The 16,088-nt window shown below is 48.9% G+C and overlaps 1 protein-coding gene across 1 annotated transcript in view; it reads right to left on the bottom strand.

Annotated features, from left to right (window-relative positions):
* Ppp2r1a (protein phosphatase 2 scaffold subunit Aalpha) overlaps positions 1 to 16,088 on the bottom strand; it is a 29,808-nt gene that overhangs the window by 2,733 nt on the left and 10,987 nt on the right. Inside the window, exons 2-13 of the mRNA XM_027921612.2 lie at positions 15,107 to 15,197; positions 11,617 to 11,717; positions 10,312 to 10,544; positions 9,388 to 9,535; positions 9,114 to 9,269; positions 6,946 to 7,060; positions 6,768 to 6,838; positions 6,012 to 6,146; positions 2,453 to 2,626; positions 2,076 to 2,136; positions 1,276 to 1,430; positions 216 to 358 (exon numbers count right to left, since the gene is read on the bottom strand). Coding sequence (XP_027777413.1) covers positions 216 to 358; positions 1,276 to 1,430; positions 2,076 to 2,136; positions 2,453 to 2,626; positions 6,012 to 6,146; positions 6,768 to 6,838; positions 6,946 to 7,060; positions 9,114 to 9,269; positions 9,388 to 9,535; positions 10,312 to 10,544; positions 11,617 to 11,717; positions 15,107 to 15,197 — 1,583 coding nt within the window. The remainder of the gene's footprint in view (positions 1 to 215; positions 359 to 1,275; positions 1,431 to 2,075; positions 2,137 to 2,452; positions 2,627 to 6,011; positions 6,147 to 6,767; positions 6,839 to 6,945; positions 7,061 to 9,113; positions 9,270 to 9,387; positions 9,536 to 10,311; positions 10,545 to 11,616; positions 11,718 to 15,106; positions 15,198 to 16,088) is intronic.

The following is a 16,088-nucleotide window of genomic DNA, read 5'->3' as shown; positions in this document are numbered from 1 at the left end:
GTACAGAGTGCTACCCTCTCCTCTTCCCTTCCATTCTGTGAAGCAGGTCACACGAATGCTCATTCTACACTTGAAAAAACACACTGCAAAGGGGAAGAGAGAGGACAGGGCCACAGAACAAGCCAAAAGCAGTGCTAGACTTCAACCCTGGGCTCCATCTTCAAAGGTCAAAGATTAACATGCCCTGCTAGTGTGAGGGAGCACCCAGGCCTCACCTGTTGTCCAGAATGGGCCCTATCTTCTGTAGGGACTTGGCCACGTTGAAACGGACATTGGCAACTGGGTCCCCAGCCATACGCAAGACCGTGGGCAACATGTGCTTGGTAGTGATGTCCTGCCCACATACTTCAGACAGCACCTGGGGGCCAGCAAGTGACAAAGGGATTATTATGTGAAGTTAAGGCTAAATTCTATGTTCCCTGTCCTCTGTAGGCCACTAAAATGATCATCAGGCCCTAGAGGGATGCTGGGCAGCATCTGGGTCCAGAAGACCATACTAAGAGTGGTTTATCCTCTGGAAGCTCCCAGGTTCCCTACCACTATGGCATATCCCCTAACATTGTGGCATGTTCTTGGTTTGTCCTATGGGGATGGGCCTTGATTCTTAACCCTTGAAATCTCTCCTTCATTCAGTGTTTTTTAAACTGTGGCATGAAAGAAATTATCAGAACACTTAGTTATATTTATTTCTAAATCCCATTCTTGACTTTCCAGCCATGTGTATAATTTATACATAAATATAGTAGTGCATAAAATAATCAAAATAATGAAAATGAATAGATAAGTGTACTTCCTACATGTGTCCCAACTGCTCTAAGCCCTTTATGTACAACTCATCACAACCTGAGGAGTTAGGGACTGTGACTACCAGCAGCAAGCCTTTCTAGTGAGAAAACTAAAGCATTGAGTGATTAGGTAATTTTCTCAAGGTGTAGAGCTTATGAGTGGCAGAATTTAAACCTAGGTGTGAGTCTAGAGCCTGCATGCTTAGCCCCTGTGTCAAAATTAAATAAGCTCACATACTCAGTAGGAAAGAAGAGGGTGCTCAAAACACTTTGGAGAGTGCTGCTCATGTTAAACAGGTCTCTCCAACCCTAGGTCTCCCACTATGCAAGTCCCTGCCCTGAGAGATGGATAGCCCTCCAGCCTACAGTCCCTGGATCTGTGGGTTTCTGTCAATTCTTCCATTTCCATGCCAGCTGTTTGGTTGGGGGCCCTCCTCCACCCTCCTCTCCCAGGCACTCTGTTCCACAGATGGGTAGGTGGGGTGCTCACGTTGATGCAGAAGAGTGTAGTCATGCGGTGCAGGTAGTTGGGGTCTCCAGACATGGCCAACACTTTGGGGATGATAGTGGCATGGGCCCACTCCTTCCCAAACTTCTCTACCAGCTTCTTCAGGTTGCTGGTGGCCGCCTCACGGATGGCATAGACTATAGCAGGGTGAGAGGGAGGTGAAGTGCTCAAGGGGCATAATACCCTACACACTACTGCTTACTCAGCAATGTCTGGTACCAGGCCACATGCGAGCCAATCAACTTTGCCAGAAAGAAAAAAGGGCTCACTATGCTCTATCTAGTGTCTTCTTTTCACACAAATATCTCCTCATCACTCCAATAGGTGCTGGCCTCAATATACAGAAGGGTAAATTAAGGTCCTGAGACGTCATTTGCCCAAGCAAATCATTAAGCACTTAATAGATCAAACAATGCCTGGCAGAGATAAACACTGACTTTTATTTTTTACCACTATTAATGAAAACAACGAGCAATTCTTACAATTGCCCTGAGAGACTGAGAAGTCTCATGTTTCACAGAACGGCAATGACTCGTTTACGCTTCCAGGCCAATAGAGTGGGATTCAAACCCAAGTCTACTCAGTGGTGCTCATGTTTAACAGGTTCAAGCAGGCCCTCAGAGATCTGATATATCCCCGTCCCAGCCTGTACTTCTCTAGGGTTCTAAATAGCAAGCGAGTGGATCCATGTGAGCATGTGGTGTCGGGGCATGGCCCCAGCCCTTCCATCCACCCCTCCTGGAGCTTTCACCTCCTCCTGCCATCCTGCTGGAGGGACTCACCATGATCCACGAGCCAGGCCATGCACAAGGAGTTGAGTTTCTCATCAAAGAATTCCACCCCCTGCAGGAGCAAAGGAGACAGGGCTCAAGGGAGAGTGGGCAGGGCGAGGTGCCAGAGACCCCAGGGAAACTATAGACATCTCAGACACTGGCTACTTCTCAGCCTCACCTGAAGTGCCCTTTCCCTTCACCCCTTATTGAGTTCTATACATGATCTAAGGACCTGTGTCCTGGGTCTGTTCCTCCAACTCCTAGGCAGTTGTTATGGCCTGCAGCAAGCTTCCATGCCATCACCACCACAGCCCTGCACACTTTACCAGACCCTGGCAGTTTACCACCCCAGGCAGTGTTGCCAGACCCTGAGCCCCCTCACTCACCAGCTGTCCAGCCAGAAGGGGCATGTATTCAATGATGGCCAGTCGTACCCGCCACTTGGCATCTTCAGCCAGCTCCACAATGGCAGGGAGCAAGGACTGAGAGAGCTGTCGGATGCCAATCACTTCATTCACACAGTCCAGATTGGAGATGATGTTCAGCCGCACCTCTGGGCACTGTGGAGAGGACAGGAGGTTCTGAAAGAATGCTCTGTGCACTCAACTCAGGACCCATAAAAAGAGAATAAAAGCACCAATTCTGCGCAACCAACATCTCAGAAGGGCCTTCCCAGCTCCTGGCCCTATAGTAAAGGCACACAGGGCAAGCAGCATTTATTAGCAGGTGATGCAGCTTTTTAAATCTTATCACCTCAAGACATGTTGAACCATTTTGAGAGAGCTTGCAAGAAGCACAGCAGAGATTACAATGTTACAGCAAAAGCAAGAGTAATGCAGGCATGATTTTAAACCTGGTTCTGCCACCTGCTAGCTGTGGCTTCTGGGAAGGGGTCCTTTCTGGGTATCAAACTGTTGACATTAAAAGTGCATCCTATAGCTACTGAGAGTAAAGGAGGGGCCACAGTTGCTAGCACACAAAAGGATTAATGTGTAGGAGCTTATTTTTATCATTGCTGTTGCTTTTATTCTCTGCCCATTTGAGTCCCAAATGGCATATATATATATCCATCAATATCCATAAGGCATACAAACACATTTATAAGAAAAGACATATAGGGCTGGGGATGTGGCTCAAGCGGTAGCGCGCTCGCCTGGCATGCGTGTGGCCCGGGTTCGATCCTCAGCACCACATATAAAACAAATATGTTGTGTCCGCCAATAACTAAAAAAATAAATATTAAAAATTCTCTCTCTAAAAAAAAAAAAAAGAAAGAAAGAAAAAAAAAAGACATATAAATGAAGTTCCCTTTTTTTTTTTGGATACCAGGGATTGAACACTTGAGCACTTAACCACTGAGCTACGTCCCCAGCCCTTTTTTACTTTGATAGGATCTTGTTAAGTTGCTGAGGCTGGCCTCAAACTTGTGATCTTCCTGCCTCAGCCTCCCAAGTAATGGAACTGCAGGAATGTGCCACTGCACCTGGCCACAATTAGTTCTTGTTACTCAATACAGAAGCTCTACTAGATCCTTGTCCTATATTACATACTCCTGAATGGCAGACACGGAGCTACTTTTCTCTATATTCCCTTAGAAGTGTGGGGTAAAGAAGCAAGCACTGAAACAAACCAGTGAACCAACTTAGTAAGTGTGCAGTAAAGTCAGCAAGTCAAGGCTATCCAAACATTGCACATTCAGAGAAAGGTCTGGCCCTTGACCAGCTCCTGGGAAGGAACCTCTAAGCCCCTGGGATGTCCTGACAGGCAAGAGTGTCCTGGTTTACCTTGGGCTACTCCAGATAGTCTGTGCTAACACTGTGATCCACGATTGAGGCCTTGGTATCAGCATGCTCTCTGGAGGGGCTGGGTACTAAGTAACTAAGGTTAGTCACAAGTGCTGCTGGCCTGTGCAACCAACTGCCAATGAAATCCCGACCACTCAGGCTCAGGGGAGCCACCTGGTTGGGAACACTCCATGTGTGCTGCCACACATCACTGCTAGGTGAAGTAAACACTGTCCTCACAAATGCACTGGGAGAAGACAATGGAAACCCAGCTGGTCTCTCTCCCACGCAACTGTGAATCAGCAAAGACTTCATTCTGTATCCCTGCACTGCATTAAACAGGAAATGTGAACAGAACAGCTCATCTAAACTCTGCAGGCTATTGCAGCAACCCATTGAACATGAGGATGGACTCACGAACCCAGACATAGCAAGAAATGAATAAAGAGACTAGCAGTCCAATGGGAGGACAAGATGGCCTTATATGGAACCCCCAAAGTGAAATCCCACAAGAGGTTCTCCAACAATTCCTATGTAAAAAGCATATGAATCCCTTTTACCAAAATGACAAGATTTTCCATCAGGGATAGAAGGTAGCCAGTATTCTGCTACCTAGTCTGAAGGCTAAAGAAGTCTCAGAACCAAGATCCCCCACCTTGGGGGGGGTCAGTTTTCTATAACTCCAAACACTCGGGGAGAAGGGAGGAAGTATTCTGGTGCTAACCAGCTTGTTGACTTCACTTTCCTCTTAGAGTACTTTCCTTGGAACTTCTGTGAAACAGTGTTCATGTGTAATCATAAACTGACATAAATGATCTTACTGAAAGCTTCCCCAGCTTTCCTTCAGAGGGATTTGTATGCAACAGTTTACAAAAGCTCGGACTATCATGTCATCAGGAGAGCCACCCCGTGGTTTCCTCCTACCAAAGCAAAACCTTTTAATGAAATGACTTCCACCAGCAGTTTTAAGTCGAACATAACCCTTCTGCTTTTTTCTACCTTGGCTCCCCTAAACAGCTCTTTGGTACCTGAGCCTGACAGAGATAAACTGAAGACTGACTATCCTCAGGAAAAAATCCACAATCATATGCTAAGAGCTTCTGATCTGTCTTTCCTTCCTGCTTCAAAAAAAGACTTTTGGAGTAGGAACACCTATGTGGCCATCTTCACCCAAGTCTGAGAAAATGTGCATATGAATATGTCAGAAACTACAACTTTGTAATGTCATCAAAGTGCTCCATTAGAGGTAAACATGACCCAAATAAAACAGGACCACTGATCCAGCCTGGCCCCTCCCTGACCCCTGCAGTCACCCCCATGTGGCCTCCCCTGCACCCTCCGGCCACCTTACTTCCTTTGGCCACCTTACTTCCTTCGCACTGGCCTCAGGGTTCTATTCTAACACCCAGATAAATCCCAGCTCTGCCAATTGCCCACAGCTTCAAATCAAAACTCCTTTCCTAGTAGTCACACTGATGATCTCTCCAGTTATCACCCTCTTGCCTTCTCTGGTCCTGGCCACTTGGACAGTCAGGAGTGGTCACACGACTATCTCTGGATAATGGGGCATGCAGGTGTGAGCAGATGTAACGTCTTGTCCCTAGGAGGACCAGGTCTGTTGCTGTCAGGTGCCAACCTTTTCATGGGAGCTGGGAGACAGTAAAAATTAGAGCATTCACTTCAGACCCAGAAGGAGTCGAAGTCAGCAGGGCTAACCCACCAGTGTGGGCTCACTGTGACAGAAATAATCCTGTCTTATTTAAGTCACTGTATCTTAAGGTCTCTATTACAGCATCTTCACCTGAGCCCTAAAAAACATGACCCAACTGTCTCAGCACCTATAGCACCTTGGATGCTGTAGATGGGTATTGCCCTTCTGCCCTCTCTGCTGCCGGTTTGTGAAGGTCAAAGATCAAAACTGACTTGTTCTTCCTCATTTGTATTCCCAACACCCAGGAAAAGCACCAAACACTTAGTGCGGGACATACAAAACAAAGCCTGATGCGAGAATGAGTGAACACACAGATCATTGTGCCCACAAACAATAAACTGAGCAGAGATTTGAATGCCTGAAGAGGTCCTAGTAGATTTCTGGTCAAGCTGGGTCGGCAGCCTGTCACCTCTGCAAACTCAGAGCTGAATTCCCTCCGGGCATCCTTACCTCATCCTTCAGCTGAGCCAAGAAGAGGGGCAAGAGATGTTCAATGGTGTTGTCTTTGCCCAAGATGGGAGAGAGGCCCATGATGACTGAGGCCAAGGCTGACTTGACGTGCTGGTTAGCATCTGACACCAGCTCCTGTGAGGGAGAAGGGAGGAGGCACCAGCATCAGGCCACCCTGCAGTGGCAATGGCCAAGCAGACACCAACTCTGAAGAGGCTCTTGAGACAGCTGCTCCTCTGCCCTGCTCACTAGTAGAAATAGACAGCTCAGAGACAGGGCAAACTAATTTCTTACATGTCCCCACTGCTTAGAGCTGATGGGCCTGTTTCCAATAACCCCACCCCAATCCCAGAGCTCTCTGGATGAGAAAACTAGGGTCACCTCTGAGGACTCTCACTGCCAGCACTTGTCACCAAAGTCAGCCCTGAGCTGCAGATTCTTGGTTTGTTGTTGTTGTTGTTGTTGTTGTGTTGTTACTGGGGATTTAACCCAGGAGCATTTTACTCCTGAGCCATGAGCCATATCCCCAGTCCTTTCCATTTTTTACTTTGAGATAGGGTCTCACTAAGTTGCTGAGGCTGGCCTTGTGGTATGGCACCCTGCTCCAAGCCTCAGATTCTGTCTGTAGTTAGGAACCCCCAATTGCTTTAAGCCCAAGTGTGGCACTAGCAGGCAGGGAACCTAGCTTGTGTCTGGCAGCCCCCAGAGCCCAACCCACCCCATATTCTTTGTCCCTCCCACGGAGCTCCCCATCACCTTAACACAGGGCAAGATCTGGGTCATGATCACATTCTCCCGACAGTCTGCTGAGAGGCTTTCACAGAACTCTGTGGATGAGAAGAGCAGGAGGGCAGATGAGACCCAATGTCCTACTCCTGCTCTCAACCCTCGGTACACCCACCCACCTTGCTGAGTTCTGGTTACCAGCACCAACCTTTGACCTTGTGGGAGGCTGCAGCCCTCACCTCAGCCTCACAGTCCTTCATCAAGTTCTGGAAGGCAGGGACCAGATCTGTCTTGGTGATCTCGGGCCCCACTGCTTTCTGGAGCTATGGATAGGGAGAAAGGGGATGAGTGAAAGGGGAGAGTGAGAGGGTCTATTGGGCAGCCATTGTAGGCCAATGGGTAAAATCAAAGTAAAGGCACCAGAATCAGGGGCCTGAGCAAGGAGACTAGAATCTTCACTGAGCTCTAATCCCAGCACCACCGAATGACCCTGGATAAAACTCTGCACCTCTCTGAACCTTAGCTTCTTCAGAACCAAAGTGAGGCCCGTGAGGGCATGTACTTCACGGTGTTACTTGCATTAAAGATAACAGCAGCCCTCCTTATCCTTCAGGTTATTTTATCTGGTTTTATGTTACCTAATCCAGAAACATTCTAATAACATAGTGGCTCCCACCTTTTAATTAATGATTTTTATTTTCTTAAGACTGATTACCAGAAACAGGTATTACTTTTATAATTAAAATTAAACAATAAAGACTGAGGGAGGAAGTAAACTAGATCTGCCTGTCTCCTGGCACATGGACTCTGCTCAGAGTTGGTTCCTAAAGACACAGATGGAAGCAGGATGGTTCATCACCAAGAAGGGAATAAATAAGTGAAAACCTTGTCAGGCCTCCCGGGCAAATGTCGCCTTTCATTCACATAACAAATATCTGTTGTCTGCTGGGAGCCAAGCACTGCTGAAGCAGTCCAAAGCCCTGTCCCGACTCGGTGTATGCTGTTCGTGCACAGGCGACAAGGACAGACAGGAAGGCGCTGACTCACAGGCTGTACACACACGTCTGCGTGGTCACCTTTCCTAGCATCTTCACAGAGCCAGGGAAATGGTACCGGAGGCTCTGACCCCTCCAACAGTCATGAGTGTAAATGAACGGCAACACAGGAGAGGAAGCCCACAGTGGAGTGGCAAGCAGAGTGTGTGCTCTGACCCTGCCCATCTCTACTGCACTGGATCCAAGATCCAGCCCTGAATCTTCCTACTCACTCCCGCTCCTCCCTCCCAGATGCTCTTGCTGGGACACAATCCCTCCCTAGCTCTCTCTCACCCATTCATCCTCCACAACCAGCTAAAGCACTCGCTCCTCAATGCTTCCTGGTCCCCTCTACCTCCCCCTCTGCCCACACCTCTGACACTTCATTATCAATTTCCCCCCACCTAGGCTGACCAGCCCCTTTGATCAGGAATGTGCTAAATTCACTGCAATCTAACGACTCCCAGGAAAGAGATGGTACTCAGCCAAAGAGCACTATTCTGGGCTGCTGTCCCTATTCTATCTGCGCTGGTGTCAATCTAACCAACTAAACTTTTGGGCTATGTCTTCTCTTTTATTAAAAAAAAAAAAAAAGGGGGGAAGAAGAAGAAAGCTCTGTGAAGACAGGAACACACTTTCTTCCTTGGAGTCTGAATTTGGCCTCAGAATGTCTCACTACAGCACTTCAGTTGCCCCAGCAACCAGCCAGGAGTGGCATGTGTAGTGGGATTCAACAGGTCGATCACAGAGATCTTCTTGCTCCAACACCTGAGAGAATGTGCTCACCTAATGAAAACCTCCAGTTCCTACACATCCCTTGCCCTGTCCCGTGTCCTCCCTTCTGTAGGACAATGTCAGCAGCCCCTCACTGTGGGAAGCCATCCGTGAAATGCACGAGGACCTTTTCAGCATTGAGCCAGCGAGCGGATAGATCTGGTATTTGGGAACTTATAGTGGCACTTCCCCTATTAAGACCCCAATGCAAGCGAACTCCTGCTCCGCTTTGCCAAAAGGTCCCGAACAGCACCAGAGATGGGCAGGACCCCTTAGGAACTGAGCAGCCTACCTGCCCCCACCTCTATCCTGTTTTGGTGAAGAACTTCTATCAAAGTCTTTGATGTATCCCAATATAAATAAAGCAAGCACGGCTCCCTTCTTTATTAGAAGCTGGACTCTTCTGTCAGCTTGGCCCATCGCTGGCCCCATTCTGAAACTATTTTTCTGTGTCCTGTGGTTATCTCGAAGTACCACTTTTCTTAGCTTTTATTTCTCAGCCAGCCCATCCCTCTGGAGGGGAACCCATTCCCTCACCCACATGGGACGTGGGCGATACCTCACCTACCTCTGTGAACTTGTCAGCCACCATGTAGCGGACACGCCAGGACTTGTCCTCAGCAGCCTGGCGCAGAGTGGGCATCACTAGGGCCTCCAGGTCCTCCTGTGGCAGAAGCTGGGCGATGTTCACACACGCCTCCACAGCCAGCAGCCGTACCGAGTCCTGGGGAAAAGATTGGAGCAGTGGGAGGCAGCAGGGGCTCCACTGAGCCCTGGCATTCCCTTTATGATACTGGGCTCACCAGAAGCAGGGATGACAGGGGGTCAGGGGGCAAACCTACCTGCTCGTCAGAGGCCAGGTTGGAGAACATGGGGATGATCTCGCTCTTGACGTTGTCCAGCTCTAGTACCTTTGCGAACTCCCCCAGTTTGGAGGCTGCGGCCCGCCGCACCATGGGGGTATCATCTGAGCAGAGGTTCCGGAAGTACCTGGGGTGAAGAGAATGGAGCTCAGGAAGGGGAACTCTAGGATCCCTAGGGAACTCCACAGTCACTCAGGGGCTAATTCTGGCTGGGGGACTGTGCAAGTGATGGCCCCTCTCATCTCCCCAGCCCTGGCACGTGGGGCTGACAGCAACAGTTCCTCCCACATGGACTGGCACCAGGTTTCAACATGTTTGAGACACTTAGGGCCTGTCTGCACACAGCACATCCACAGACAATGGCAAGAGCTCACAACCATGGTAAAGGCCATATAAAGTGCTCAACCAAAATGTCACTGAAGGGTCTCATTTTTCAGCAGCAATTATGGCAGAGATGTGTGGGGAGTAATGCACACCTTTCAGCATGTGTGCACAGCTGTGAGCCAGCATCATGGAATGAGCAATGGGGCAGCAATGTGAGGCGTGATAGAGATGGTCAAAACCTGAGGGCAGGCCTGCTAAGGACAGGCCCGAGGGAACATGAGACATCATTCATCGAGTGTTCCATGTGCCAGATTCTACTCTAAGCATCTATATGTGACAATTCTTTTAAATCCTCTCGGCAGCCAATGGGAGGAAGAACTCCCACTGAGGCGGAGCCTGTGGATTTACTGCCATGGTGTCCAGAGACCACTCTCAAGGACAGGCCTCTCTGAGGGGAGAAGCTAGGAGAGCTTTGGGATTATCAGGGCCCTGGGTGGACCCACAGGGGCTCAGGCTCAAGAGTAGGGAACCGAGTTCACAGGGAGGCTTGCTGACAAGGGAGGAAGAGGAGGGACTCACTGCCGCAATTCTGCCTTGACAGCACTGGACACTCGGGGGTAGCAGACGGAGAAGAGGCCACAAGCAGAGGTGCGGGAGGTGAACCAGTCGCCACCCGCCAGCCGCTTCACCAGCGGCACGAAGTGGGCCTCCAGGTCTGAGGGTGAGTGCTCGTGTGAGATGGCCCGCAAAGATTCCACCGCCTTGTCCCGCACCACCGTCTCCTCCACTGTGGCCAGCGACTCGAGGGGTGGCTGTGGCAAGAACATGAGGTTACTGGACAGCTCCCTCCCTGCAGACTAGCTCGGAAGCCCCACCTCGTGCTTCCAGGTGGACTCATCTCTGAAACTCCATCTCTGATCACCCCATCCCATCCTTCATCCAGTGAGCCTTAAAGGTCCTTGAAAGATATTCACTGGGACCCATCAATCTTAAAATTATACTAGGTACTTTTTAGGAAAGGGTATCACCTGTCCTTTGCTCTCCAGGTGCAATAATCTTCACTGACATTGAGTAGAAACACCTATTTACTACGTGTTTGAAGCAGGGTCCTTGTGTCATCAAACTGAGTGAAACAGGTCCTGATATTGGCCTTATTTCAAAGAGCAGAAATCTGAGACACGGATAGCTTAAGTTACTTGTCCAAGCTGGCAACTGCTACAATCTAGGACCTAAAACCAGGCCACCTGGACTCTTATCTTCTCCTGAACTGCAGCTCCTGTTAGTATCTGACACCCTTTGTGTCCCATCATCCAGGATAATGACACACAGGCGGCAGCAGGGCAGGGTCTGGCAGAGACTCAAAGGACAGCCCTGGAATCCCCCCTTACTAGCTGTGTGACTTTGTTGGGATGCTCAACTTCCTAGTGCTCCACGGGGTTCATCTATTAAGAGACTCTCGCTACCCAAAGGGTAGACGTGACAGTGATAATGACAACGGCAGTACTTTGTGCCAAATGTTATGACATGGGATTCTCAAGTCAGTTATAATGTAGGGTTTGATGATTCCCACTTCATAAAAGAGGACACAGAGAAATCAAATAACTTTCTTACAGGTCACCCAACAAGTGGTAGAACCCAGCCCAACTCCAAACCCTGGCATTAGTCAGGTGTCAGGGGAACAGTGTGGATGGCAAGTGCCCCTTCAGTAATACCATACCGAATACCACTACTGACTTGATGGACTAAAGTGCTGTCGAGCCCTGTCTGTTCTGAGGTGGTCCCCAGCCTCTCCTCTATCTTCCCCTTCCTGGACCTGACAGGAAGGACCAGAGGTCAGACTTGGAGGGAGAGGTGGGAAGAGGATCTCAGCAATTCCGGACTCACCAGCAGGCAGTGCACATACTCTGGGCCTCCCACCAGAGTGGTAAAGGTTCCCAGCTGCTCCGCCAGGGCCAGGAGGACCTCGTCCTCATCATAGATGGTGTCTGTGGGGTCAAGACAGATACTGTTACAGTTCTACCCCAAGTCCAACCCCAGCCCCTCAGTAACCTAAGCTCAGAACAGAGAAGCTCCACTCTGCTTCTTACACTGTCAGCACCCAGTCTCAGGCCTGCACTTTGCTAGGTGTGGGTAATGGGAGAAGCATGTCAGCCACTGAGCCTCTCAGTTCCTGCTCCCAAAAAGAGTGCTCAGTCACTCTTGTCTCTCATGAGCGGCAGAGACCATATATATACAGTGCAGGACTTGGTCAATGGAAACTTACTTGTGTGGGTCAAGCACTTCCAGGAAGTTCTGCTAGGAACTTCCTCCTCTTCTGCCTAATAAAGTCTTCTCCATCTTTTCAGATTTGGCTCAGCTATCACCTTTTGCAGGAATCTCAGGATGGCCCTAGACCAAGCCAGGCCCCTTCCTTGGGTTCCCTCCCCCTGCGTCCCATGCTGCCTTTATCACCACAGGCTGTGTTCATTCTGGGCTGGCCCCTGCACATACCCACTCCTAACAAAGACCAGCAGAGGAGCTCTGTTCAGATTTACTGAAAGAATGACTGACTCTGGAATGGGAAAACTGTCCCTGCCTGTAACTAACCCAAAGGCCTTGCTCCCTGAGCTCAGGCTGTTTCTCCCCAAGGCAGTGGGGCCTGCTATCACTGGCAGAAAGTACCATGTCCCTGGCATCCATCAGCATTTAGACCCCCTTGAGCTTAGACTCTTGCTATCTGTGAACCAAGGAGAGAGACCTCAGGAGAAAGAACCTTGATATCATACTTCCGGCTGCCAGAACTGTGAAAATAAATTTCTGATGTTTAAGACATCTGGTCTGCAGTATTTTGTCCTTAGCCAAAAAATATGTGGTGATTTTCCTCTCATAACAATGATTCTGAATTTCTGTAGGACTGAGCTCAGAGAGGGCTTTAAGCATATTTTGTCTGAAACACCACCACCTTTTCTGAAAAACGCAGAGTACCTGACACTTGCCCTTCCAAACATTTTCCAGTGGTTTGAAGTCCAAAGCAGAAAAATATGACATCACCTGGGACTCCAAAAACTCAAAAAAGTCCCTCTCTGAATCACCAGACCTCTTCAGTCTATGGCTCCCACATTACTGTGACCCTTCGTCCTCCCACTTGAATTATTAACATTATAACGTTATATGTGATTTCACCACATAACGAAGATAATACTTAGGCATAAAACTCACTGAGGCTTCTCACTGAGGCTTACACATCACTGATTTACAGGAGGAAACAAAGCACATTGAGGCAGGACTGAACTCGCGCAGACAGACTCCAGGGTCTCTGCTCTTAACCACCATCTCCAGCTGTCTTTCTCTTCCTCCACCCAACCCTCAATACAAATTCTGCATGTGCGTGAGGTGCTTCTACATCTAATTTGCTCCACTCTCAGCAGCCATCTATAATGGTGCCCCGCCCTCCTCTATAGGATTAAACCTCCTGTTTCAGCAAAATCGAACCCAAGCTGCCTTGTATCCCTCATTCTGGTCACCTCGGTCACCCCACCTCCACTCACTGGTTACTCACCACAATCACCTGCTAGTGAGTGGGAGTGGGGTGACAGTTGCCTTCCCACCACCCACTCACAGACACACTGGGCTATGTGAGAAGTACCTCATCCTCCTGACAACTCTGGTTAGGTGCTTTTTGTAGATCCCATTATAGAGAAGGTAACTGAGGTAAGGAGGGGGAGTGAGCACAGTAGGTTTTCCCAGCTGCATGTTTCAAGCCAGGCCCTCCCCTTCACTCTCTAAACCTTTTGACCCATGTTATCCTGCGCAGCTACCCCCTTGCTCCAGGAGATGTTCCTATCTCAGTAGTCTGCGCTTTCAAGTCTCTCCAACAATTCACAGTGGAAGCCACTTGGTTTGGGCTCACCATCACAAGCACAGACACCTACTCCTCAGGTGGTGTTCAGAGTCTCACACACCTGCGCTCCTCAGTCATAGCTGTGTCACTGTGGGCAACTGGCTGAACCTGCTCTGGCCTGTTTCCCCACGTTGGAAAGGAGGGGTAACAGTCTTGGTGTCCTCCATTCCCAGGATCATCACTAGGTCCAGGTGAGATGACTGGAGAGGAAACACTTCCAATGACAGCCCATTAAACCTTCAGTTTGCAATTTTAACTAGTATTAAACATAAAGTTCAGAAAGTCATGTAAGTAGTGACACCAGAGGATTTACTATCAACTGAGACCCAGTCTGTGCCAGATACTCTGCTGGGCAATTCCCACACATCTTCACAGACGGCAGGTATGGAAGCAATCTACCACCAGCATAAGCGCACGGACCACACACTGAGTGCCATCACAGGCTCTTTGTAGAAGCCTTCCTCAATCCTCATATTGTCTTATACTCCTACATCCATTCACACATCATGAATCTGAGGGTGGGAAACATGGAATATCAAGTCCAAGTCACACCTGGAAAGTGGGAGAGCTTAGATTTGAAATCAGGTAGTAGGGAACCCAAGTTTGTGTTACTGGTCATTAACAAATGCTGTCAAGTTTGGAGACAGAATGACTATAATCATTCCTTCTCTAATAGTACAACCTCGGGCAAATGAATTACTTTACCTCTCCACACTTCAGTTTCCTCAGCTACAAAATGGGACAGTAGTATTACCTGCCATAAGGCACTGCTAGAAGACTGGCTCAGTGAATGGCGAGGGAAAGGGACACAAGTACAGGTACCACTATGAACACTTCATGAGAACTAATTCTGTCTCACTCAACGCAGTCTAGATACCACCTGCACATGGCAAGCATATCCTAAGTGTTAGTAATCATCATTAATCTCTAATGCTCACGTGCTATAGTGCAGGGATGACTATCCCAATGGTTGATTAGGAAAAAAAAAAAAAAGGTAAAAAGAGTCAAGTAAGGAAAACTGTCTAGCCAGGCACTGTGGTGCATGCCTGTAATCCCAGCAGCTCAAGAGGCTGAGGCAGAAAGACTGCAATTTAAAAGCCAGCTCAGCAAGGGCAAGGCGTTAAGCAACATAGTGAGACCCTGTCTCCAAATAAAATACAATATAGGGCTGGGGATGTGGCTAAGTGGTCGAGTGCCCCTGAGTTCAATCCATGGTACCCCCCCCGCAAAAAAAATTATTCACAGCCACCAGATAACAGTTGGCGCCACAATGCAGAATGAGCTCCTTGTGCCTCTAGACCCCGCTGCCAGCCTGCCACCATTCACCACAGACCTTCTCTCAGTAAGGCTGCACTTTGATTCCTCTGAATTCCTGTCCTCGCTCCAAAGAAGCAGACACAGTATGTGAAATCTACGATGCACTTCCATCTCAATTAGCAGGAACCACCCCCAGTAGTCACCCTCCACCTGGGTCCCAGGAGTCCACCTCCTTACCTGTAAGGAAGGGCAGGAGCTCGCTTCGGGTCCTCTCAACCCCAAGGGCCAAGGCAATGGTGGACAGCTTCTTGATGCTATTGAGGCGAAGCTAACCAGAGAACAAGAAAAGGTGAGAAAGTTAGTAATCCCAAACTCAAGGCAATTCTGGAAACATCTACATATAAAGATGCTCAGCAGTAATATAGTCATTATCTACCAAGTGTTCTTCGGCCTCGAATGGACCATTAAAAACAATGGTAGCAGAGGCAACAAGTGCCAGAGCACCCTCTGGGTCTCACCAAGCCCAGCACTGCTCAGGGGCACTTCTCAAGACTGAACCTGCTTCCCCAATACCACTCCCCCTGCAGGACCCGCTCTCGCACTCAGTACCATATGACAAAGCTGTGCGTGCCCTTGGACTGCAGCAGCCTTGGTACAGTAAGCTTACTCTGGACCAGGTCCTACACTAAGCACTCACTAAGATCTCACTTCATCCTCACAACAGCCCTTTGAGGTCAGAGTTAAGATTCTAAGTCCCCCTTTATGGAGGAAAACAGACTCAGGGAGCAGAAGTTCCTTCTCAGAGTCACAGAGCTAAGATGGCCTGGAGCAGGCATTTAAACCCAAGCTGCTAGCTAACAGTGATGCTGAAAGTACCGTAACATTCCTATGAACATTCCTATGAACAACAGCATTAGCAGTAGTAATATACCACTAGCACGGTGGATTGGCCAGTGGCCCATGATATTACAATACATATTTTTCATTTTTGTCCACGGTTCCTGGCTTATAACTCCCTCCTTAAGGTAGGCCATAGACACCAGAATTTCTCTTTCTCAAGGTGGGCCACAGAAACTGTAACCTTCCTCAATCTGTCTTGGAGCTGCCCATGATGGAATTCTCTGGAATTCCTCATCTGCCAGTGGATCATAGACCCCCCCACTTCAGAATGGGTCCTGGCCATGCCCTGGAGAAAGGAATACTGCACAGAGGCTGAGAG

The sequence above is a fragment of the Marmota flaviventris genome, chromosome 18 (genome assembly GCF_047511675.1).
Source record: "Marmota flaviventris isolate mMarFla1 chromosome 18, mMarFla1.hap1, whole genome shotgun sequence".
Taxonomy (NCBI): Eukaryota; Metazoa; Chordata; class Mammalia; order Rodentia; family Sciuridae; genus Marmota; species Marmota flaviventris.
The sequence above is the reverse complement of the archived record's forward strand: the minus strand, read 5'-3'. Positions and strand labels throughout refer to the sequence as shown.